Genomic DNA, 23,963 nt, shown 5'->3' with positions numbered 1-23,963 from the left:
GCTGATACTGGGTTGGCTCCGAGCTTCAGTAAAAAAAAAAAAAAAAAAAAAAAAAAAAAAAAAGAAAAGTGCAATTAAAGAGGGACGCACTGCTGCGAGGTTGCACTTGCCCCAAACAAACAGTGGATGTTAAATTGGTGCTGTAGAGATAGACGTACCAGCCTGCATAGGAAGGACCTAAATCGAGAGCGACTTGGACCACCTGCCTTTATTAATAATCGGCCGTGGTCTGGTTGACGGTGGTGAACGCCACGGTTTGTCCTGTCCAGATATGACCCCAGAGCTGAGTGGCTGCCGTAATTGGGTAAAGCACGAACAGGCAGCAAGGCTGGGTAAACCTGGGGATTAAGAGCATCTCTGGAGGCCATGGCCCTGCAAACCAATGATGGCCAAAAATTGCAGCGAAGCCTGTGGCATCACTACATGCAGTGATAGGGGCGATATTGATGGTATAAACATTGATATACCATTCCACATAGTATGGAACTTCACCCACATTGATAGGTCCGCTACTGCCATGGTGTCCAAGTTAAGGATCTGATCGGGGTCCTGTGTCTGGGAGAGGAAGACCAGGAGGCGCGACACAAAATATCGACCCTGGGGAATGATCCACATTGCAAAATTGAGCATTCCCGAGAGAGATTGAAGCCGCTTCTTAGTACATCCCCGTGTATGGGTGAAGTCTTGGAGAACTGACCTGATGCGGGTCAGCTTGTCAAGGGGGAGGCTGGCCTGCATTGAGCAAGTGTCTAGGTTGACTCCGAGGAAGGTGATGGAGTGTGCTGGTCCTTCTACCTTGTGTTCTGCAATGGGAACATGGAGATTCCAAAAGAGGAATCCCAATTTATCAAGGTCTCCTGGGGGCACACCGGGCTGTTTAACAAGAAGTCGTCTAAGGCCGCGTACACACGCGCGGACTGTTCGCCCAACTTTGTCCGTCCAACAGTTTCGGCAAACAGTCCGCTCAAACTTAGCATGGACGGACATGGCCACACACGACGGACGAACAGTTTGCTGAAACCGTGCGCGATGACGTGAACGGCACGTACGACGGGACGAAAAATACGACGTCCTATACACTGCATTATAGCTTTCGGCGTGAAAATCCTTTCTGAGCATGCGCGCAACTTTGTTTGACGAACAAGCCTACACACGGGCGGACTGTTCGCTCAAACAAGGTTTCAGCGGACAGTTTTTCGGAATTTCCGAAAAACCTTGTCCGTCCAACTGTCCGCTGAAACTGTCCGCTGAAAGCCCACACACAAGCGGACTGTCCGCCCAAACACTGTTCAGCGGACAAAGTTGGGCGAACAGTCCGCCCGTGTGTACGCGGCCTAAGTGATGGATGACTTCTTGACACTGAGCTTAATGCAACAGTATCCAGGTGAGGGACCGTGCAAAAGTGTTGAAGAGCTAGGGGCTACTCTTAGAACCAAAGGTCAGTTTGGTAGCAAAGTATTACGACTCTTTCCACTTAATACCTTGCCAGTACCAGAGGGATGGGTGGATGGGCAGAATCTTAAAAGCATCTGAAATGTCAGCCTTGGAGAGCCAGGCGCCTGTGCCTGCCTTGATAATGGCCTGAATTGCCATGTCTATAGAAGCATACTTCAGGGAGAACTCAGAGGGAATTAAGGCTCAGAATGTGGGAAGAATGAGGTGCAGACAGGTTGAACAACAAATAGACTTTGAGAACTCGCCCATGACAAGCCCAATAGGGCTAACTCTTCAGGTGTTGAAAGGGGGCTGAGTGAAGGGGCCTATGATGAAGCCTCACTCCAGTTTGGCCTGTAACAGCTGGTCTATGGCCTGTTCATCGGTGGCCGCTGAGTGGAGGGTTCCTACATTCATAAGTTGTGTGGGGCAAAGAGATGAGGCCAGTGTGAGAACCTGCTGTAAATCCGTGGATAAGGAAGGTGGCCAAAGGGAGTGGGGTGTGAGGTAGAGCCCCGGCCATAGGACACTTACTCAGCCTAGTAAAGTTTCTGCAGCTTGATCTGGCATACATTTTTTGGATGCGCCCTGTTGTCATGTGATACAGACATGGAGCAGGCAGCATTGGCTGAAATTGCACAACCCATGGTTAAAATTATTGCAGATAGCTGCTCCTCCTACTGTCCGAATGGAACGTCCAAACTTGTCCACCTGGGGCATCTGTACAGGGGCCCTGAACTGCACCGGAGGTGGAGGGGAATTTGAAGGGCCGACTGACTGCCGCATTGACACCAGTTGGTGGTGTGGGTGCAGGACTGACAGTGCATAGGAGGTGAGCGCAGGCCGGCAAAGTGACGGCAGATCAATTTGGTGTCCATGAGGCTCCAATCCGTGGCCGTCTGGAATTGTAAAAGTCTGGCTGCTACCTTGGCGGAGAAAGAATGATGATACATCGTAAAATGCAAAGCCTCTGTACTTCTAGCCCAGGTCCACCATGGTGTGAAGCTACAGGTCCAGCTCTTTCCTCCTGCTGGGAGAGGCTGAGCATAGGACATCCCTCAGCCTCTCCCGAAGGCCAACATAAGTTCTGGAACAGACAACTTGCGGATGAACCTGGGATCTTTGGCCTTGAGGACCACTGACACATCTCTCTAGGTGCAAGATTTGTTTTCTGCCCAGTCGTGGACTAAAATGAGGAGGGAGGCAAGGTCGACGTCCTTGCCGTCCAGAACGTCCTTCCTAAAGCTGGCTGGGACAACAGTGGGACTCTTCCCTGCGGTACCTGCGGGAAGGGGCATCAGAACCTGAACTGTGGCAGTCAGGGATGGTCGTGGCCGAGCAAGCCTCCAAGAGTGCCACTCTAGCCTGCACATCCATGACTGTGGTAGACAAGGATTAAAGACTTGTGTGGAGTTGAGAGATGGCAGCAGATATTGACTGAAGGGACGCCTGCTGGGTACTGTGGCTGGCGGAGGGAAGAGGAGCCTGAAGAGTTCGGCCTTCCTGGCTGTAGCGGGGGGGGGGGGGGGCACCCGCCTGCGCCTCAGTTGCGCCGCCAGCTTGGGGATGGTCCCTGCCCTAAGATAGTGCGCGCTGCCGCTCTCTGAAGCTGTAGAAGGTGACAGAGGGGCTCTGAGGTCTTCACCACTGGACTGAAACATGGCTCTGGATGGCTTGTGCCCAAGATGCGATGTCCTGTCCTTGGGGGGTTGAAAGTTGGTTGACCGAAACCTATATTGGGAGTGAGTGACATGAATGTCGAGGTGGTTTCTCTCTTCTATACAGGCATACGTACATGGTTCCTGCCCTTTAGTTTTTTTCCTGGGTTTTTTTTTTTTTCTACCTGGTACAGGACGGACCTACTGAACTTGACTGACCTAAAGGGAAAAATGACATGACGGTGAGGGATTTGACTCTAATCTAAATTGGAAAGTAACTAACTTATGTAACTTTGTAGTGAGTTTGCGACTGTAAGGGAAAGAAGTGGTTAGGCAAAGGCTTTAATGAATTAACTAAGACCAGCACGAAGAACTCTATGTGAAGTGACTGCCGGACCTGAGGAGAATTAACAGGCAATATGCAAACAACACCTGTAAGGCTGAAGCGATGGGTGCGAATTGGTGCTTTGATGGCTCGAGTGGATTCAACTCAAAGCAACAGGTGCGTGAAATGAAAAGTGAAATGTTATGCCATGATAAAGGCAAGAAGCGGTGTTCCGCGAATTCGACAACCAACGAGTCAGACTGTGGAGCACAGAATGAAATGAGGCCAAGCCAACTGGGGCACACCAGGACGGATCGATGCATTGCAGATGCTACTGGATTCAAATCGCAGAATGGTACGCGACAGTGAAATGATTTGCCATGACAGAGGCACAAATCAGTCATGCCACGGCTGCGACTGACAACGAACCGGACTCTCGAGCATGCACGGAAATGATGCCAAAAACCACTGGGGCATGCTGGAACAAATTGGTACATCACAGATGGGTCTGGATTTGAATCGCACACATGATATGGGACAGTGAAATAATTTGCCATGACCAAGGCACGAATCGGTGCGCCACCACTGTCAACAGGACTCTGGAGCATGTACTGAAATGAGGCCAAACAACTGGGGCACACCGGGACGAATCGGATGCGACTAGATTCAAATCGGAGCGTGGTACGTGACAGTGAAATGATTAGCCATGACAGAATCACAAAACAGCGGCCCACAATTGTGACTGACAACGAACCGGACTGTGGAGCATGGTATGAATACGAGGTATAAAACTACTGAAACACACCTGAATGAACCGGTGTGATGCGGATGTGACTGGATTAGAATCAGAGTGAGGTACATAAAATAAATTAAATGTTTTTAGTATGAAATAGAGGCACGAGTCAGTGGCTAATACTATGGCTACATGTTGGGTTTCAGATACAGTATCTAACAAATGGTGATGCATGAAAATGGAAAAAGAAGGTCAAATGAAACCCTACAATAAAATCAGCATTTAGTAATGACATTGGTCAATAGCTAGAGCATTGGGGTTGATTTACTAAAGGCAAATCCACTCTGCACTACAAGTGCACTTGGTAGTGCAGTCGCTGTAGATCTGAGGGGAAGCTCTACTGATTTTATCATCCAATCATGTACATGCCGTTTTTAGTTTCCTTGCATGTCCCCCTCGGATCTACAGCAACTGCACTTCCAAGTGCAATTGTAGTGCAGAGTAGATTTAGTAAATAAACCTCATTGAACTAGGTCTTTATCTTCTTTGGTTATTACTGTAATATAGGCCAGCAATGATTATTTCCTTATTTCAGGCTGTTCAACTAGAGAGCTTAGGTATAAACATAAGTTTTGGTGCCAACTGTTCCTTAAATTTTTTATAACTCGCAGGGAATCCATCCGGCCCTGGGCTCTTTCCCACAGCTGTATCCTTTAGTGCTGTAAGAATTTCTTCCTGTGTTATGGATCTAAGGCGAACAGTTTTTCCTCCTCTAATTTAGGTAACCTGGCTTCTTTTAAATAAGCTTTCATCCATTTTTTTTTTTTTTTACTTGTTCTCTGGTTGATCTTAGTATAATGTACTGTAATACTTTTTTAAATACTCTTGCGATATCTGGTGTGGAATATACCAGTTTCCCTTCAGTTTCACATTTTTTCTATATAACTTGCCGATTTCTTTTTCCTCAAAACTCTCGATAGGTGCTTCCCTGGTTTATTTCCCCCCCATTGATATCCATGTTCACCCTACTGAAAGTCCACCTTGTTTCTTGCTCATTTAACACATTTAGCTCATCTCTTTTTAGCACTACTAGGTCTTTTTATGCCGTTGTTGTAACTCAGTTATTTTAATATTATTCTCATTTTTGTTCAACCTCTATTTCTTTGTGGAGTCCCTAATGATACGAGTATACCCCTGACATATGGGCAAGTGTTTTAAATCTACCCGTATCTATTCAAAAATGGGGGGGGGGGGGGGGAAGGAGGAGGAATAGATATATCTCCCTCTATATTTATTATATACTATTCCACTCCACTTAAAAAGGTGAGAGTCTTTCAGGTTATAGGAGCATTATAGCTCTGCTATTTTAGGTTGTGATCCATACACCGCTATTTTAGCGGTAGTTTGGGTCCACACCATATACTACTATGTTGCTATAATTTATGTAGTTCATAGGCTATTTTTTTTTTTTAGATCATATGGAGACCTTGACCATGAGAGACTGCAATGCAATTGGTTGACGATTTTTGGACGCCTATATACAAAGACTGAGACTGTGTCCATGATATGCCTTTGGAGGATAAAAATCCTCTGCTCTTTGAGGTATGCCTATTGTCTGACCATTGTGAATTATGTTCATTTATCATTTGAACACACTCCATTCACCAATAGTTCAAAACACTATATTTGAACTAATTGGTGGAATAATTTTTATACCCATTTAGATATGTTGCAGTCAAATCTATTGGCCAATAGCACTCCCTTTGAGCAATTATTGTGTCACATGTGAATTACCATCAGTCAATGACACTCTGGCCAGTTATCCATGAGTGCCTCTGACAGACCATTTGCCCTCTTCACTTGTTGAGTTATTTCTGCTGTTTGGGTGGAATGCTTACACTTGGGGTCAGTATTCTCAGCTGTCAAACTTTTTGGCTGTGGTGTGTGTGTGTGTACATACACACATTTTGTATGAACTGTATGATAATTGTAATATTTATATCGTACTCTTACATATTTCTGATACGTACACCATCATCATAGACTTAAGCTACAGCTTTGGAAGTTTCAAGCACTTTTAGTCCCTGAAGAGCTACACTGTGTTTTTGAAACGCGTTGGACGCTCTGTCGATTGACAGCTTTTGGGCTTCCCTTTCAGCTGGTTTTACATCTGCCCCAACACGTGTTGGTTTTAACCATCTTGAACGTTTTGTCAACACACACACACACACTTTTTTTTACGATTACCGCTTGTGATCTGTTTAAAATCCCAGGTCTGGATGCCCTGGATAACACAATTAATGGCCAAGGATTTTGGACCATGCACACCTGACAGTTTAAAGGGTATTTAGGCATATTACCTACCCTGGGCCCTTAGGTCTCTTGCCTTGCAATATCTTCCTCCTGTGCTATTCCCCCCGCCCCATCTATTTTTTTTTTCTACATAGGTCCTGTTCTTTCATGTTTTGCACACCATTTATAATTTGAACCATCATGCACTCCAGGTAATTTCATTTTGGTAGTGGTATTGGTACATGCTGTGTGTAATCTGGCAACTGTACTGCTCCTCAGCTTAATGTCCCTATTTGGCCTTTCTGGTTTTAAAGGCTTTCTTGATGACCTTACTACCACTGTGCATACAGTATTTCACAAAAGGGTGTACACTACTCACATTTTTGTAAATATTTTATTATATTGTTTCATGTGACAACACTGAAGAAATTACACTTGCGAGTGTACAGCTTGTAAAACCGTGTCAATTTGCTGTCCCCTCAAAATAACTCACAGACATTAATGTCTACACCCCTGGCAACAAAAACAAGTACACCCCTAATTAAAAATGTCCAAATTGGGCCCAGAGTGTTAATGTTTTGTGTGGCCACCATTATTTTCCAGCACTGCCTTACCCTCTTGGGCATGGAGTTCACCAGAGTTTCAAAGGTTGCCACTGGAGTCCTCTTCCACTCCTTCATGACGATATCACAGAGCTGGTGGATGTTAGAGCCCTTGCGCTCCTCCACCTTCCGTTTGAGGATGCCCCACAGATGCTCAATGGGGTTTAGGTCTGGAGACTTACTTGGCCAGTCCATCACCTTTACCCTCAGCTTCTTTATCAAGGCAGTGGTTGTCTGAGAGGTGTGCTTGGGGTCATTAAGTTGAATTACTGCCCTGTGGCCCAGTCTCTGAAGGGAGGGGGGGGGGGGGGGGGTCATGCTCTGCCAAAAGTATGTCACAGTGCATGTTGGCATTCATGGTTCCCTCAATGAACTGTAGCTCCCCAGTGCCAGCAGCATTCATACAGCCCAAGACCATGACACTCCCACCACCATGCTTGACTGTATGCAAGACACACTTGTCTTTGTACTCCTCATCTGGTTGCTGCCACACGCTTGACACAATCTGGACCAAATAAGTTTAACTTGGTCTCAGACCACAGGACATGGTTCCAGTAATCCATGTCTTAGCCTGCAAACTGTTTGTTTGCTGAAGACAAGCAGACTTTCTTATGCATCATCTTTAGAAGAGGCTTTCTTCTGGGATGACAGCCATGCAGACCAATGTGATGCAGTGTGTGGTGTATGGTCTGAGCATTGACAGGCTGACCCCCCCCCCCCCCTCTTCAACCTCTGCAGCAATGCTGGCAGCACTCATACGATCCCTGAAAACGAATTTAGTCAGGGAAACCTATTCCACACCCACCTAATAACTGTCCCTGAGCCACCCCCCATCAAATCATTCTCTGCAGCTATTACCTTTTGTACCAACACCCCCTCCCATTAGAATGTAAGCTCTAAAAGCAGGGCCCTCCTGTACTTTTTGTATTGAACTGTACTGTAATTGTGTTGTACGCCCCCCCCCCCCCTCCCTCATACATTGTAAAGCGCTGCGTAAACTGTTGGCGCTATATAAATCGTTTAGAATAATAATACTTCTATTTCCCCAAAGACAACCTCTGGATACGACGCTGAGCACATACACTCAACTTCTTTGGTCGACCATGGCGAGGCCTGTTCTTAGTGAAACCTGCTGTATGGTCTTGGCCACCATGCTACAGCTCAGTTTCAGGGCCTCTGCAATCTTTTTTATAGCCTAGGCCAGTGATGGCGAACCTTGGCACCCCAGATGTTTTGGAACTACATTTCCCATGATGCTCAGCTACACTGCTCAGTGCATGAGCATCATGGGAAATGTAGTTCCAAAACATCTGGAGTGCCAAGGTTCGCCATCACTGGCCTAGGCCATCTTTATGTAGAGCAACACATTTTTTTTTTTTTTTTGATCTTCCGAGAGTTCTTTACCATGAGGTGCCATGTTGAACTTTCAATAACCAGTATGAGAGAGTGAGAGCGATAACACCAAATTTAACACACCTGCTCCCCATTCAGTCCTGTGACCTTATAACACTAACAAGTCACGTGACACCAGGGAGGAAAAATGGCTAATTGGGCCCAATTTTGACATTTTCACTTAGGGGTGTACTCACTTGTTGCCAGCGGTTTAGACATTAATGGCTGTGTGTTGAGTTATTTTGAGGGGACAGCAAATTTACACTGTTATACAAACTGTACACTCACTACTTTACATTGTAACAAAGTGTCATTTCTTCAGTGTTGTCAAATGAAAAGTTATAATAAAAATATGAGGGGTGTACTCACTTTTGTGAGATACTGTAGGTGTACTTTTTACGTAAAATCAATTACATTTTTAAAAAAGAATACTGTTGAATGGCATATCTGGCGCTTTCTGTTTATAGCATATCTGACAGGTATGTTCATAACTAGTCACTATAAAATAGTTTTTTTTTTTTTAGATTTTCTCGTTTGCTTCTATATAAAATTACTGACAATGCAAAGTGTTGAAAAGAGAATCTTACCACATTCTCGGGCAGCTTATACCCTGGGAGATATTTAACATTCTCATGCTCTGTATTGATGATCTCCGTGAGTTTTCTCCCATTAATATTTTCTTCAAACACCCACATATTGACAATAGGAGCAAACTTCTTCAGCTTCTTTACATTGTTTCCTACGATTTTCGCAATAGCAGATCCCCTTGACAAAAAAAAATAAAAAAATAGAGAAGATTTATGAACAGGAATAAATGAAAAATGTCTAAAAGTAAAAAAACACATCAATAGTAAAGATTATAGGACTAGTTCACCAATTAAGGATTGGTGGAGAGGAATTTCAGGTTTCTTTACAAGCTAGTCCAGCAGTATGTTCTCTGTTGTGCCTGGAAGGGTGATGACTAAACACACAAAGATTAATGCTCAGGGGTTGGGTGGAATGGAATTTGGCAGAGTAGAAAACAGGTTGTTTCACAGACTCTGCTGGTACTATTGTAAACCAAACAGGGGCCTTGATAATGTAAATTTAAAAAGGTTTACTTTTTACAGATATTATAAAATTCTAGTTAAAGCGTTACTAAACCCACAACAGCAAAAATCGGACTGTATATGAAGTAAAAGTTTGCTTTATATACTCACTGTGCAACTTAAGGGGTTAATACTCTACATTGTGTAAAAAGGCTGTTTGATCCTGCCTTCTCTGATCCTCCCCTTCCACTGTCCCCAATCCCTCTCCTGATAGTACAGAGCCCCGGGGGCACTGTGCACATGTTCAGTTTGGTGTGTATTGCTAGAGAGTTTTTCTTGGGAGAGTGCATGTGATCAGCACAGAGCCAATCAGCACTGTCCAAACAGAGGGTCAGGGGCCCTGCAGCTGCATATGACAATCAGTGGAGAATGAAAAAAACTTCTACAAGCTTTAACTAGTGCTCTGCTGGACACTGATAGAAAAGTCACAAGACTGTTTTATACTGCCGATGAGAAAAAGGGATTTAACGGTTTAGAAATGCAATTATGTGTACCGTGGGAGACCAGATCTAGTGAATACTGGGTACTGTATTTAGTAACACTGCAAGGGTTAACTACTCATTTATGCCAAATATAGCAGTCTTTTACTTGCCCAATCCTCAGTTCTGCTAGACCAATTCCAGCAACCTCTTTTCCCCTGCACTCTGGAGGTTTAAGGTAATGCCAGGGCATTGCATTCTGACAGTGGCATCTGCTGTTTTCCGAATACACTGAGGAGAAAAAAATTCCAACTTGTCCCTTGCTAAACCTGCCACAGTTCAATCAGCGTATGGCCAGCTTAAATAAGCAGTTAACCTGTGCAGGGCAGCCTGAATGTGTGGGAGAACTTTCGTTTTCCAAAGCGGAGCAAAAACACTGGGATCACCAGGGTTGGGTAAAATGGAATTTGGCATCAGGTAAAAGGCAGACTCATCTCACAGAAGCTGATAAAAATTGTAAAAATCCAGCAAGGACCATTATAAATATAAAACCCATAAAAAAAAAAAAAAAAAAAAAAAAAAAAATGTATGCATGTGTAATTATATATATATATATATATATATATATATATATTATATATATATATATATATATATATATATATATATATATATATATATATATATCTTGTTTACTTTTGACATACCCTATTCCATTATAGCTAAAACTATAAGTAAGACAGGTTGGGTTGATAACACTGTCTTCCGGAATAAAAAACCAAAAAAAAAAAACCCCAAAACCCCAGCATTAGGATGGATTACATTAGAAAAGCCAGCAATGATGAAAAATATTAACAGCGTAGTCCTGACGTAGGCAGAGGACAGCTTTGCTGCTGTTCTGACAATATGTCATTAACAGTCCCTCTAATCAGATTAAACACATGAATGACAGGCTGTTATTTTATACACAGAGATTGGTAATGATAGCAACACAACACCTCCACGGCATTATAAGAAGAAAGCTAAATGCAAAAGGCCAGACTCCCTATAAGAAAACCATGAGACTTGAAACAAAGATTTTAAACAATATAGAGGCAATGGTCAGCTCTTTATGTGTTACTAAACCCAGGAGCCTGCATTTACTATATCTGCTCTCCCACAGTACACAGAACATGGAAATGCAATTATTTTAGTAAATATAAACTGCTAAATACCTTTTCTCATGGGCAGTATATAGCATTCCTGCTACTTCTATCAGTGTCTGGTTAAACTTGTAGGGGTTTGTATTCTACTCCGACTGTCCTATAAGGCTGCACGACCCCAGACCCTTTGTCTGGACAGTGCTGATGACTTGACTTTTAGGGTGGGGTTCTGTTTTAAAAGATGGCTACTAGGAGTTTTTAAAGTGGTTTAAAAAGAAAAATAAGTTATACTTACCTGTTCTGTGCAATGTTTTTGCACAGAGCAGTCTCTTATCTCCTCTTCTGCAGTCCCCCACCTTTGCTGTCTACTCCTTTCCTGCAGCTGCCCCCTCAGCAAGCTGTGCACTAGGGGGGCTCCCCTGCAGACGCACTCCTGAGCCTGTGTGCATTAATAGACAAACCAAGTACAGCTTATGTACCCCAAATATGCAATATATGCACTTTGGATGTACCATTGATAATTTTTCTAGAATAGCTTTACTTTACCATAAATGCAAAAAATTTTGGTTTAGTAGTTCGCACTTCTGCCTTGCAGTACTGGGTCACTTAATTTAAATCCCTGTCAGGACTGTAGCTGCATGGAGTTTGCATACGTCCCAACTTTTTGAGATAGGAATGGAATGAGGGACACCTAGCAGCAAAAGTATGTAAGCACATGACATGTCCCCTTGCCATGCCCCCTTAAAGGAGCATTAAACCCCCCCCCCCTCAAAAAAAATAAAAGAGAATTAGGCCCCTTTCACACTGGGGCGCTTTAGCACTAAAAATAGCACCTGCAAAAGCACCCTGAAACAGCCATTTCTGTGTCTCCAGTGTGAAAGCCCGAGGGCTTTCACACTGGAGCGGTGCGCTTGCAAGACGGTCAAAAAAGTCCTGCAAACCGCATCTTTGGAGCGCTGTATTTACCGCTCTAACGCGCCCCTTCTCATTTAAAACAATGGGGGCGGCACTTTTAACCCTTTTTCGGCCGCTAGCAGGGATTAAAACCACCCCGCTAGAGGGCAAATAGCGCCGATAAAACGAGGGTAAAGTGCCGCTTTACTGCCGGCGCCCGCAACGCTTCAGTATGAAACTAGCCTTAGTTAAACCCACAAGTGCTTTTTTTTTTTTTAACCACTACTATTCCTTTATATTAGCTTTTGAAATTTACAAATGCAGCAATTTAGATGCAAAGTTTAGCACTAAGAAACAATTTTGAACAATAAAAAGTGCATTTTATGTACAATTATATAGATGAGGCCCCTTTCACAATGAGGCGGCCAGTAAAATACTGAGTGCTTTTGAAGAGCTTTCCATTCATTTCAATGGAGAGGGCCGTCTTTTTTCACCGCACTTCCCCAGTGTGGATTTTACCAGAAATAGGTTTTCGTGAGCTTTTCAGGCGCTTTGTTTTTTTTAGCGCAAAAGCGCCTCAGTGTGAAAGGGGTCTGAGGGACAAATGAGGAGGAAAGAGGGACAGAGACATCACATCAGGGACAGTTGCGAGATAGGTGTTTGCATGCTCTGCCTTTGTGTTGTTTTCTTTCACACCTCCAAGCCCTGCCGGTGTCTTGTCATATAACGTCCTCCATCCGATAGTGTCCGCTGCGTACTGCGCATGCGCAGTACACAGAAACACAGATTCCGAAAATTGCCGAGGATGAACGGCGCCTGCGCCGTGAGTCCAGGTTCTAGCCCCACCATCCAAGTGGACATAGAGTAGGAATAAAAAAAGAGCCGAGCACAGTGAGGCCAAGCCCGAAGCGTGGCGAGTGAAGCTCGCCCGCGAGGGGCCCTCTAATATTCACAACCCTATGTCCGCTTGGATGGTGGGGCTACCACCTCCACTCACGGCGCAGGCGCCGTTCAGCTTCGGAGATCTTCTGAAGCTTCGTCTGCTCCGTACTGCACATGCGCAGTACGGGGCGGACACTATTTGATGGCCGGACACTATACGGCAGAACACCGGTAGGTGAATTGTCCCTAGTATATGAGTAGGGACCTTAGAGATTGTAAGCTCCTTGGAAGCAGGGACTGATGTGAATGTACAATATGCAGGGCTCTGCACAGATGGCGGCCATGATCTCAATACATCTAATAACAATGTACACCTGGACATAGTCATGACATGGTTGCTCTCAGCACCAGTGGGGGAGGGGAGACACGTGGGTGGGAGATGAGGAAGGGAGATGACTTCCCTTTATCTGGGCTCCAGATCTTATTATTATAATCAAGTCATTTACCAAAAATATTTTAAGGTGTGACAGGAAATAACTCTCAGGATCTTAGGAATATAATGAGCTTCCTAGATCTCAGACTACAGAGCCCTCATAGGGATCGCTGTATATAGGTAGGGAGTGTGTGGACTGCTGCTATTAGAAGTACATGTCAATGTAAAGAGCGCACATTGCTAGGAGTGAGCTGACCAGGGTACAGCACAGAGGACCCGCCCTGCCTTGTGCCCTCTCCCACCCAGCGCCGCTCTCACCAGTTCCCTGAGCCCACGATGCACACTTTCAGAGGTCCTGCCATGCTGTATTCTGGGTGATTTTGTCCGAGCAATGACTCTCACCGCACCCGGCTTGTTGTTATCGTTGCCGTGTTTGCTGAAGCAACCAATCGCGGAGCAGGATCCGCCTCCACCGCTCCAGCGTCACTTATGGGCGACAGTAAATCAGCACGCTGCATTGTGGGTGATGTAGTCGGAGTGGCATACAAGGCATGGCTGTGCTGGAAGCGTAGTTAGTGTCGAGGGGAAAAGTGGAATTCTCATATAAGACATTGCTGGGTATATTTTATGCCTGTTTATCCTCAATTAAAACGTCTCTTTAGAAATGCCTTGTTCAACTTTTATTTTTATCCTGAGGGTAACCCCTGACGTAATTTTCATCTTTGGGGGAACCCCTCCTAAAAAAATCTGCATTTTATTGGTACATTGTGTGATCGGTGAGTTGTAGGGATAAAAAAGTAGGGCTTTTTATAGTGGGAACATGGGGAAATGCAGTTTCCGACACCTTCAGCATTGAATGTATGTAAGGGGTGCTGGAGAGTCCATGACTGCTAAGGGATTTATTCTTCCTGAAGATATATTTTCCTATGGCAGCCTAATAGGGATCTATTGTTGCAGGCTGCTGGGGGATCTATTGTTGCTGAATAAGATCTATTTGTCCATGGCAGCCTAATAAGGATCTTTTGTTGCAGGCTGCTGGGGGATCTATTGTTCCTGAAGAAGATCTATTTTTCCATGGCAGCCTAATAGGGATCTATTGTTGCGAGATGCTTGAAGATCTATTGTTTCATGGCTGAGGGGGGATCTATTGTTGCTGGGGGGTCAATTGTTGCTGGAAGGGATCTACTTTTGAGGGAGGGGTCTATTGTTGCTGGCTGTTGGAGTGTCTGTTGATGCTGGGAAATTTATTGTTGCTGCCGAGGGTCTATTGTTGTTGGGATCCAGTGATGCAGGGGAAACTATTGTTGGGAAGGGCCTATTTCTGCTTTCAGTGGGGGATCTACTGCTTTGATTCTTGTTAGTAAAAAAATTCCATACAATTACTTATCACAAAATAATACTTGGTTCTGTATTCTCTAAAAGGGGTGGTACTAGGAGGTGGAAAGGGTCTGGAACCAAGGGATGGTGCTCGGAGATGGGTAGGGTCTGGAACCAAGGGATGGTGCTTGGAGGTGGGTAGGGTCTGGAACCAAGGGATGGTGCTCGGAGGTGGGAAGGTTCTAGAACCAAGGGATGGTGCTCGGAGGTGGGTAGGGTCTGGAATCAAGGGATGGTGATCGGAGGCGGGTAGGTTCTGGAACCAAGGGATGGTGCTCGGAGGCGGGTAGGTTTTGGAACCAAGGGATGGTGCTCGGAGGCGGGTAGGTTCTGGAACCAAGGGGTGGTGCTCGGAGGCGGGTAGGTTCTGGAACCAAGGGATGGTGCTCGAAGGTGGGTAGGGTTTGGAACCAAGGGATGGTGCTCGGAGGTGGGTAGGAAGCAGAGACAAGAAGTAACTGAGAAGGGGGAGTTCCTGCACCTCTTCTCTGAAAAATAAAAGCCCAGAATAAAAGGATAAAGAATTTGGTGTAACTAGATTACCCAACATCTGTCTGGCTTCACAAAACATCCAGGATCTATACACAATTATTTTCAATGATAAGAATACAATTAATTGAATGATAATGATGGGCAGAAAAGAAAAAATGAAAAGTAAAGGGGCTCCTTACATTACAGGTCAGTGTAGAAGTGACCCCTCACATTGGTGGTCAGTGGAGAGATGACCGCTTACATTGGTAGTCAGAGTAGAAGTACCGCTTACCTTGGTGGTCAGTGTAGAAGGGACCCCTCACATTGGTGAACACTAGAAAAGCAATCCCTTTTACTGGTGATCAGTAGAAGAGAGACCCCTTACATTGGTGGTCAGTGCAGAAGTAACCCCTTACATTGGCAATCAATATAGAAGTCCTCTTACATTAGGTGCCTCTTATGTTGGTGGTCAGTGTAGAAGCAACCCCCTTATATTGCTGGTCAGTGTAGAATTTATCTCTGACATGATTAGTGATTCTTTGGTTATCAGCAGAAAAGAAACCCCTTACATGAGTGGTAAGTGTAGAAATTACCCCTTACATTGGTAGCCAATAGGGATGCGCATCTTGACTGGTCATTTGATTTGATTACGATTATCTGGTCTTCAATTCGATTCCCCGATGCATCACGATTACAGACAGGCTCTCACTTCCGCTTGGGCCACCTAGGTGGCCCTTCCACCCTGCAATCTTCTGGGGACACATCACAGGTCCCAAAAGATTGCCCGGCTATGCAGGACAATGCAATCAACCTTGCAGCTTCACAGCTGGATGCCCACAATAGCATTGCCAGTGGACAGTAGAGGGAGAGAAGGGAGGGTTTGGGTGGCCACATCGCTGGATTGTGGGACAGGTGAGTGTATTTTAATTAAAAGTCCGCTTTGAATTAAAAATAACCTCACTCCCTTAAAAAGTGCACTAATCTTGGGCACTACAGGGTACAGGCATTCACACAGACTGCTGCTGGGAGGTCAGGAGGAGTTACAATCCACAGCTGACAAACAGCCCTGTGAAGTTCCCTGTACTGTCTCTGTGCTGATCAGTAGCAGCTGGTGATCAAAATTTTGGGGGGGGGGGTGCAAACAAACTGAAAAATACTGAACCTCCCCCATCAAATGCAGCCACTTGTGCCCATGAAATGCAACCACTTGTGCCAGTCAAATGCAGCTATCACTTCACTAACCCCTCACAATGCATGGGCCGCCACTGGTGCTGACAGTTCCTTGGCGATCCTGTTTGCACCTTCCAGCACACTAGGAGTTAACAGTGGAATGTACAAAGAGGAAGCCCAGGGAACTGTCAGCACAGAGCATGAGTTGTAAGTAGAGTACAAATACATTTGTGCTCTACTTACTGTTGTTAAAATGACTGTTTTAATAAATATCGTGTTACAATCAATGAAGTGCCCTGCTGTATGTGCTTTTAAAAAAAATATGGAACTTCATACCGAATTTCACAGTACAATACATCCTGCTCATGTGCCTGCCCTGCCTGGCCCGTCTCTCTCCTTTCTCCTTTCATGTCTCATGTCTCTCCTTACATCAGTGGGGAATTCTTGGCCCTGCCTGAATAAGTTGAATATAGTACAATTATATATAAAAATATAAATATTTTTTAAAAACTGTCATTTTCTATATCGGCTTAGCGCATCCTTCATTTTTGGTTTCAGCACCAAAATTTCCATTCAGTGCCCCCCTAATCCTTAAAACATAGGAAAAAAAGACATGCAACAGGGGCCGCCCCCTTGGACTTTTAAGGCAAATATGGGAGTAGTAAAGTAGGTAAAAGGCAGCACTGTGCCACTTTTTTTGAGTACACAATATATAATACATTTTATAAACATGAACAGTAACATTAAAATATACAGGGTATACCAATGAACCAGCTAATACATAAATGTATATATCAAACCCAAGGCTAATAATCCAGGCACTGCCAGAGTCAAGCTGAGGTCAGACCGTGAAGATTTGTCGCATAAATCCCGACATGTTTCGGAAATGTATGGGTATATGTTTTTTCCTTCATTGGGGGAGTTTTACATTTGGGTGACTTTATCTTTATCTGCAACATAGATATAGCTACATAGTATTTGTACTATAATGCATAACAAACCAAGAGTTTTACACAGTGAACTGTATAGTATTTAGGCTTAGAGGTACTTACATATAGGGTTCATTGAAGGACATGGGGAAATAATAAAAACAATTGTAAAGATTCCAGGTTGGCTGAGAGAGTCCGCGTGGGCTGCATGGGTGGATAGGCATGCAACCCCGGGCCGGCCACTGATTCACATCCACAAGAGACACCCTGATGACTACATCAGCAAAGAAGTAATTCTGTCTAAAGGGCCATAGAAAAACAAAAGAGAATCAATGTTTTAAAATAGATACACAGGCACAGCAAGTGTGCCGGTGGTAGCAAAGTGGAGGCATAAATTGCCCAGAATTGCCTATATTGGATAGTATATTGCCTTTTAGTATGCTGGTGGAAGCGCAGACAGATCGGCTGTACTCGAACCGACACATGGGAGTGAGTGCTATTTAATAAGGAGCCACCTGATGAGGGAGTCAATCCTCACAGGGGATGGTGCTAGTTGTCTGGCCTCATTAGCTGTATAGGGAACAGCTGAGGCTAGATTCAGAGTGTCTCTCTGACGTGGAGGCGTGTGGCGTAGCCCCGCCCCTCGGGCGTGAGGATGTCACACACTGGTGTGTCACCCGCGATAAGGAAATCTCCTGTGTCACAGCGGAGACAGGTAGGAGCTCCTCCACGCACATATGGCCCATATGGAGACAGTGAGAACCCTGTCATCCACTAGCCATGTGCAGGTGGAGCCTATCCGCTGGGTGATGTGAGAAGTAAGGCCACCCAGGGAACATACTGTGCGCCACCCAGTGGACCAAAAGGAAAATGTCAGCCGACGTGTTTACAATGCAAAAACCATCAAAATCACAGAAAACAAACAGAAGCCAAAAAGAAATCAATAAATAAGTGAAAAAATAAGAAAAGAAAATAAAAAAATGGAAAAAAGGGTAGAGAGACATGGCAGTTAAATATCAAGTGGACACAATTAACAATAGAATAAATCATCCATATTGCCTACATGCAGTTATAAAGGTAATAATGCAGTCACAAGATTGTATTGTGACAGGTACATCACAGTATAAGGAAACTATAATGTCACTAATCGTAGTGTCCCCATAGTGTCAAAAGGGGGCACCTGCATAACCAATGAATCTATGAAACAATGGTGTGAAAGATATAGTAGGAAGCAAGGAAGTTGAGGTGTTGTCAGATGTTGACTAGACACGTTTTGTCATTCCGTCTTTGTCAATAGGCTGCCTATTAACAAAGACAGAATGACAAAACGCGTCTAGGCATGACCCCATGGCTTGCTGCATCTGTCACTGGCTCCGATCTCCTCCCGGGAGCCACCATGTACAACCATATCTCCACGAGAGGTGGTGAGAATATCGGAGCTGAATACACAGTGCAATATTTATACTGAACGCTTTTTTTGACATTATGTTTGTAAGTGCATTTTGGCATAAGGGAAGGGGTTTTCTTTTGAATAAAAGTTATATACAGTTTTATACAATTTTATACTATAAAGATTATTTTCCTTCCTTTGTGCCCAAGCTGTATGAAACGATTTTGGCTTGCTTGATCTGGGCAAATCATAGGACCAGAACGTTTTATATCCTTTTGGTTCATCGTCATTGGAGTTCCGAGCTAATGTCCTTTTGGCAGTGATCGTAAAGGCTTAACATATATGCAAAGGCGATTTTTTTCATTGGGAATTCGGTGAGTGCAACTCCTAAGGGAGCGGAATGACTTGGTGTGGTGATGGTGGAATGTTCAAATAGCTGATGTCTTTTATATGAACTGTCACAGAGATATTCTGAATTATTCCTCACTTAGATTCACATGCTATTATTAGATTTATTGTGTTTTAAATGTTTAGAGCTGCTTAAAATTGAGAGATAAATTAATTGTTTTTCTATAGGCTTTCTTGAGGCAGGTGCTGGAGTATCCCCTTTCTAGAAGTCTATTTATCAGAGTGACAGCCTCATTTTTGGAATTGGCATCATCTGAGCAGTTCCAGTGAGCCCCCAAGTATTGACTATAAGGGATTGATGCAAGTAGGGGTTTAGGATGGAAACTTGATGCATGTAATAAGGAGTTCCCTGCCGTAGATTACCGGTAAAGTTCACTAGAAAGGCCGCCATCTGTCTGTTTTTTAATAAGTACATCCAGAAAGGGGATCTCCGTTGTACTGCGTGACATGGTAAAACTTAAATTAAATTTGTTAATGTTAATACAGGCCATGAACTTATGTAGAAGATCATCTGATCCATCCCAAATTATGAACACATCATCTATGTAGCGATGCAGTGCGAGTACATGGCCCATGTACACAGATAGCGAGCCATTGGTAAGCAGTGAATGTTGCCACTCCCCCAAGTACAGGTTGGCATAAGATGCCGCACAACATGTCCCTATAGCTACCCCCTGTACCTGGAGGTAGTGGGAACCATCAAAGCAAAATGCATTATGGTGAAATATAAATTCAAGAGATGTTAGAATGAAATCAGTGAAACTGGGTTCACATTCGCTAGATCGTGACAACACGTGACGTATCACAGCAAGGCCCTTCTCATGAGGAATGGGGCTATACAGGGCCTCAACATCTATAGCGACCCTCAATATGCATATCTTGAATGATTTGCAAAAAGTGGATAGTGTTCCATACATAAGATGACATACATGTTATGAAAGGTTTAAGATGACTCCACTACACGACTAAGATCTTCAGTTAAATTGCCATACTCAGATATGATGGGTCTACCTGGGGGATTTTTAGAGTGCTTATGCAGCTTGGGCAAAGCATAAAAGGTGGCCTTCCTAGGGAAGCCCACTCTTATGAATTTCTATATTTCTTTGAATATGACATTATGTTAAAATTCTGCATCCACCTTCAGATAAAAATCTTGCGTGAATTTATCTAGCAGCGACCTATGTATAGGTCGGTACCATTCAGAGTTGCTGAGTATTTTTATACACATTTTGATGTAGTGGATGATATTCATAACCACGACATTGCCGTCCTTGTCAGAGGGTTTGATGACAATGTCGTGGTTACGGGCCAACGAGCTAAGCGCCTTCTTCTCGTCATGATTAAGATTAGTATGAGGTCCATCAAAGTTTTTTATTCTCTGGATATCGGCAGATACCAGTTTTAGGAATACCGCCGCATTATGATTAGAGTTTAGTGGAGGATATATATTAGATTTCTTTTTTAAGGAGGGATCAATAATATGTGTGCTGCCTTGTGCAGTAGATATATTATCCACAGCTGCGAGAAGAGCCTCTATATCAATTGAGTAAATTAGATTTTCCAGCTCATTTTCTTCCAATAATGATATCAAATTGTCTAATGCTTGTGTATCTTGATTAAGTTTTCCCAGGTTCTAAAGCTTGTTTCTTAGCATATAGACTTTTAAGCAAAATGTTACGTATGAAGAGATGGATGTCCTTAATCCCCGGAACATTTTTCTGGCCAAAGACCAGAGCACATTTCGCGATTTGGCACTGTGTCGCTTTAAAGCCGCGTACACACGTAGCCGTCTGTCCGACGTACTTAGTCTGGCGGACGTCCGCCAGACTGTCCGTCGGAATTTCCGAACGGGCTACTTGCCCACACACGGCACTTTTTCAGCGGACTAATACGGCGTACTAAGTCCGCCGTACTATCCGCCGTACTTTCGAAATGAACAGACTCGCCCACACACGCGGAGGAAAGTCCGCTCATTTCGAGCACGTCTCCAGGTAGGCAGGGCCCGCGAAGGAGACGTCGCTGGCCCCGCCGCCTGGTATGGACTTAAAGGGGAGCCCCCAACGCCGAAAAAAATCGGCGTGGGAGTCCCCCCCAAGTCCACAACAGACCCTTGTCCGAGCACGCTACCCGGCCAGCCAGGAAAGGGGGGCGAGCGAGCGCCCCCCCCTCCTGAGCCGTACCAGGCCACGTGCCCTCAACATGGGGGGGTGCCTTGGGGAAGGGGGGCCGCGCGGCCCCCCCACCCCAAAGCACCTTGTCCCCATGTTGATGAGGACAAGGGCCTCTTCCCGACAACCCTGGCCGTTGGTTGTCGGGGTCTGCGGGCGGGGGGCTTATCGGAATCCGGGAGCCCCCTTTAATACCGGCCCCCCACCCTATGTGAATGAGTATGGGGTACAATGTACCCCTACCCATTCACCTGTAAAATAAAGTACAAAAAAAACACAACACACGAGATAAAATACTTTATTTCGGGGGTCTTCTCGCCGGACTCCTCCGCTATCTTCTTGTAGCTCTTTTGCTAGCGGAGGAGTCCGGCTTTCTTCCTCGCCGCCGGCCTCTTCTCCCGACTTCGGGGGTCTTGTCCCCCTCTTCGGTTCTTCTGCCGGGCCATCGCGCCTTCTTATAGCTCTTTTACAGGTGGTGGCCCGGTCTTCTGTCGGCGCCGCCGCCTTCCGTTCTTCTTCTTCTTCTCCAGGAGATGTTGACTCGACGATCTCTCCGGCCGCAATGCCAGGGACGCCCTGTGCTGCCACTTATATAGGGACAAGGGGCGGTGTCACATGGCTTTATGTCACATGGGTTGGTCACATGGGTTGATGTCACATGGGGACTGTGACATCGTAAGGGGGCGGGGTCACCATGTGACACCAACCCATGTGACACAAAGCCATGTGACACCGCCCCTTGTCCCTATATAAGTGGCCGCGCAGCGCGTCCCTGGCATTGTGGCCGGAGAGAGCGTCGAGTCAACATCTCCAGGAGAAGAAGAAGAAGAACGGAAGGCGGCGGCGACAGAAGACCGGAAGAGGGGGACAAGACCCCCGAAGTCGAGAGAAGAGGCCGGCGGCGAGGAAGAAAGCCGGACTCCTCCGCTAGCAAAAGAGCTACAAGAAGATAGCGGAGGAGTCCGGCGAGAAGACCCCCGAAGACGGAAGACTCCCGGAGCTGTGCAATAAAGTATTTTATCTCGTGTGTTGTGTTTTTTTTGTACTTTATTTTACAGGTGAATGGGTAGGGGTACATTGTACCCCATACTCATTCACATAGGGTGGGGGGCCGGTATCCAGGGGCCCCCTTATTAAAGGGGGCTCCCGGATTCCGATAAGCCCCCCGCCCGCAGACCCCGACAACCAACGGCCAGGGTTGTCGGGAAGAGGCCCTTGTCCTCATCAACATGGGGACAAGGTGCTTTGGGGTGGGGGGGGCCGCACGGCCCCCCTTCCCCAAGGCACCCCCCATGTTGAGGCCACGCGGCCTGGTACGGCTCAGGAGGGGGGGCGCTCGCTCGCCCCCCTTTCCTGGCCAGCCGGGTAGCGTGCTCGGACAAGGGTCTGTTGTGGACTTTGGGGGACCCCCACGCCGATTTTTTTCGGCGTTGGGGTTCCCCTTTAAGTCCATACCAGGCGGTGGGGCCAGCGACGTCCCCTTCGTAGGCCCCGCCTACCTGGAGACCCGCTCGAAATGAGCGGACTTTTCTCCGGGCGGGAAAAGTCCGCTCATTTCAAAAGTACGGCGGACTGGCACACACACGGCTGGATTGTCCGCCGAAATCCGAGTACGGCGGGCAGATTGGTGTGCAACACGGCATTCTAAGTCCGCCGCACTTTCGGGTCAAAAAAGTATGCCGGAGGCTACACACGGGGGGATTTGTTTGATCGTGTGTACGCGGCATTACTGACAATTGCACGGTCATGCCACGTGACTCCCAGACAAAATTGACGTCCTTTTTTTTCACAAATAGAGCTTTCTTTTGGTGGTATTTGATCACCTCTGTGGTTTTTATTTTTTGCGCTATAAACAAAAATAGAGCGACAATTTTGAAAATTAAATTTTTTACTTTTTTGCTATAATAAATATTCCCAAAAAATATATATAAAAAAAAACAATTATTTTCCTCAGTTTAGGCTGCTGTGTATTCTTCTACATATTGTTGGTAAAAAAAAAATCGCAATAAGTGTTTATTGATTGGGTTTGCGCAAAAGTTATAGCGTCTACAATATAGGGGGGCGTTTTTTGTTTTACTAGTAATGCCGGTGATCTGCTGTTTTTATCGGGACTGCAACATTATGGCGGACACGTCAGACAATTTTGACACATTTTTGGGACCATTGTCATTTTTACAGTGATCAGTGCTATAAAATGCTATAAAATTGCACTAATTACTGTAAAAATGACTCTGGCAGTGAAGGGGTTAACCACTAGGGGGCTAGGGAGGGTGTAAGTGTGTCCTGGGGAGTGTGTGATTCCCGATCACAGGGAGCTATGATCAGTGACAGTGTCTCTAAGCAGAACGGGGAGATGCTTGTTTACATTAACATCTACCCGTTCCTCAATTCTCCGTAAGACGATCGCGGGTATCCCTGCAGAGATAGAGTGCACGGGACCCATGATCCTACTAACGGAGTTCCCATCAGGGTCACGCACCGCCGGCGGTGTGCATGTGACCACACGGCGGAAAATTCAAAGGGACGTACCTGTACACCCATTTGCCCATCCATGGCATTTTGCTGACGTAAATCTACATGCGGAGGTCGGCAAGTGGTTAATGGCCTCAAATTTGCCTATAGAAAAACAATTAATTTATCCTGTCGAGATTTATTAAATGCAACCCTCGAATGATGATACAACTAGAATTATCACCACTTACTATCACCAGCACAATTATCACCAGCACAAACAAGTTAGGCGTATCTTGAACAAG

The 23,963-nt window shown here is 45.3% G+C and overlaps 1 protein-coding gene across 1 annotated transcript in view; it reads right to left on the bottom strand.

The window, feature by feature from the left end:
• GPD1L (glycerol-3-phosphate dehydrogenase 1 like) overlaps positions 1–13,779 on the bottom strand; it is a 78,954-nt gene extending 65,175 nt beyond the window's left edge. Inside the window, exons 1-2 of the mRNA XM_077491462.1 lie at positions 13,613–13,779; positions 9,024–9,201 (exon numbers count right to left, since the gene is read on the bottom strand). Coding sequence (XP_077347588.1) covers positions 9,024–9,201; positions 13,613–13,656 — 222 coding nt within the window. The 5' untranslated portion in view covers positions 13,657–13,779. The remainder of the gene's footprint in view (positions 1–9,023; positions 9,202–13,612) is intronic.
• Positions 13,780–23,963: the final 10,184 nt, after the last annotated feature.

The sequence above is a fragment of the Lithobates pipiens genome, unplaced genomic scaffold (assembly GCF_037356315.1).
Source record: "Lithobates pipiens isolate NorthernLeopardFrog02 unplaced genomic scaffold, aLitPip1_a1.2 Scaffold_19, whole genome shotgun sequence".
Lineage (NCBI taxonomy): Eukaryota > Metazoa > Chordata > Amphibia > Anura > Ranidae > Lithobates > Lithobates pipiens.
The sequence above is the reverse complement of the archived record's forward strand: the minus strand, read 5'-3'. Positions and strand labels throughout refer to the sequence as shown.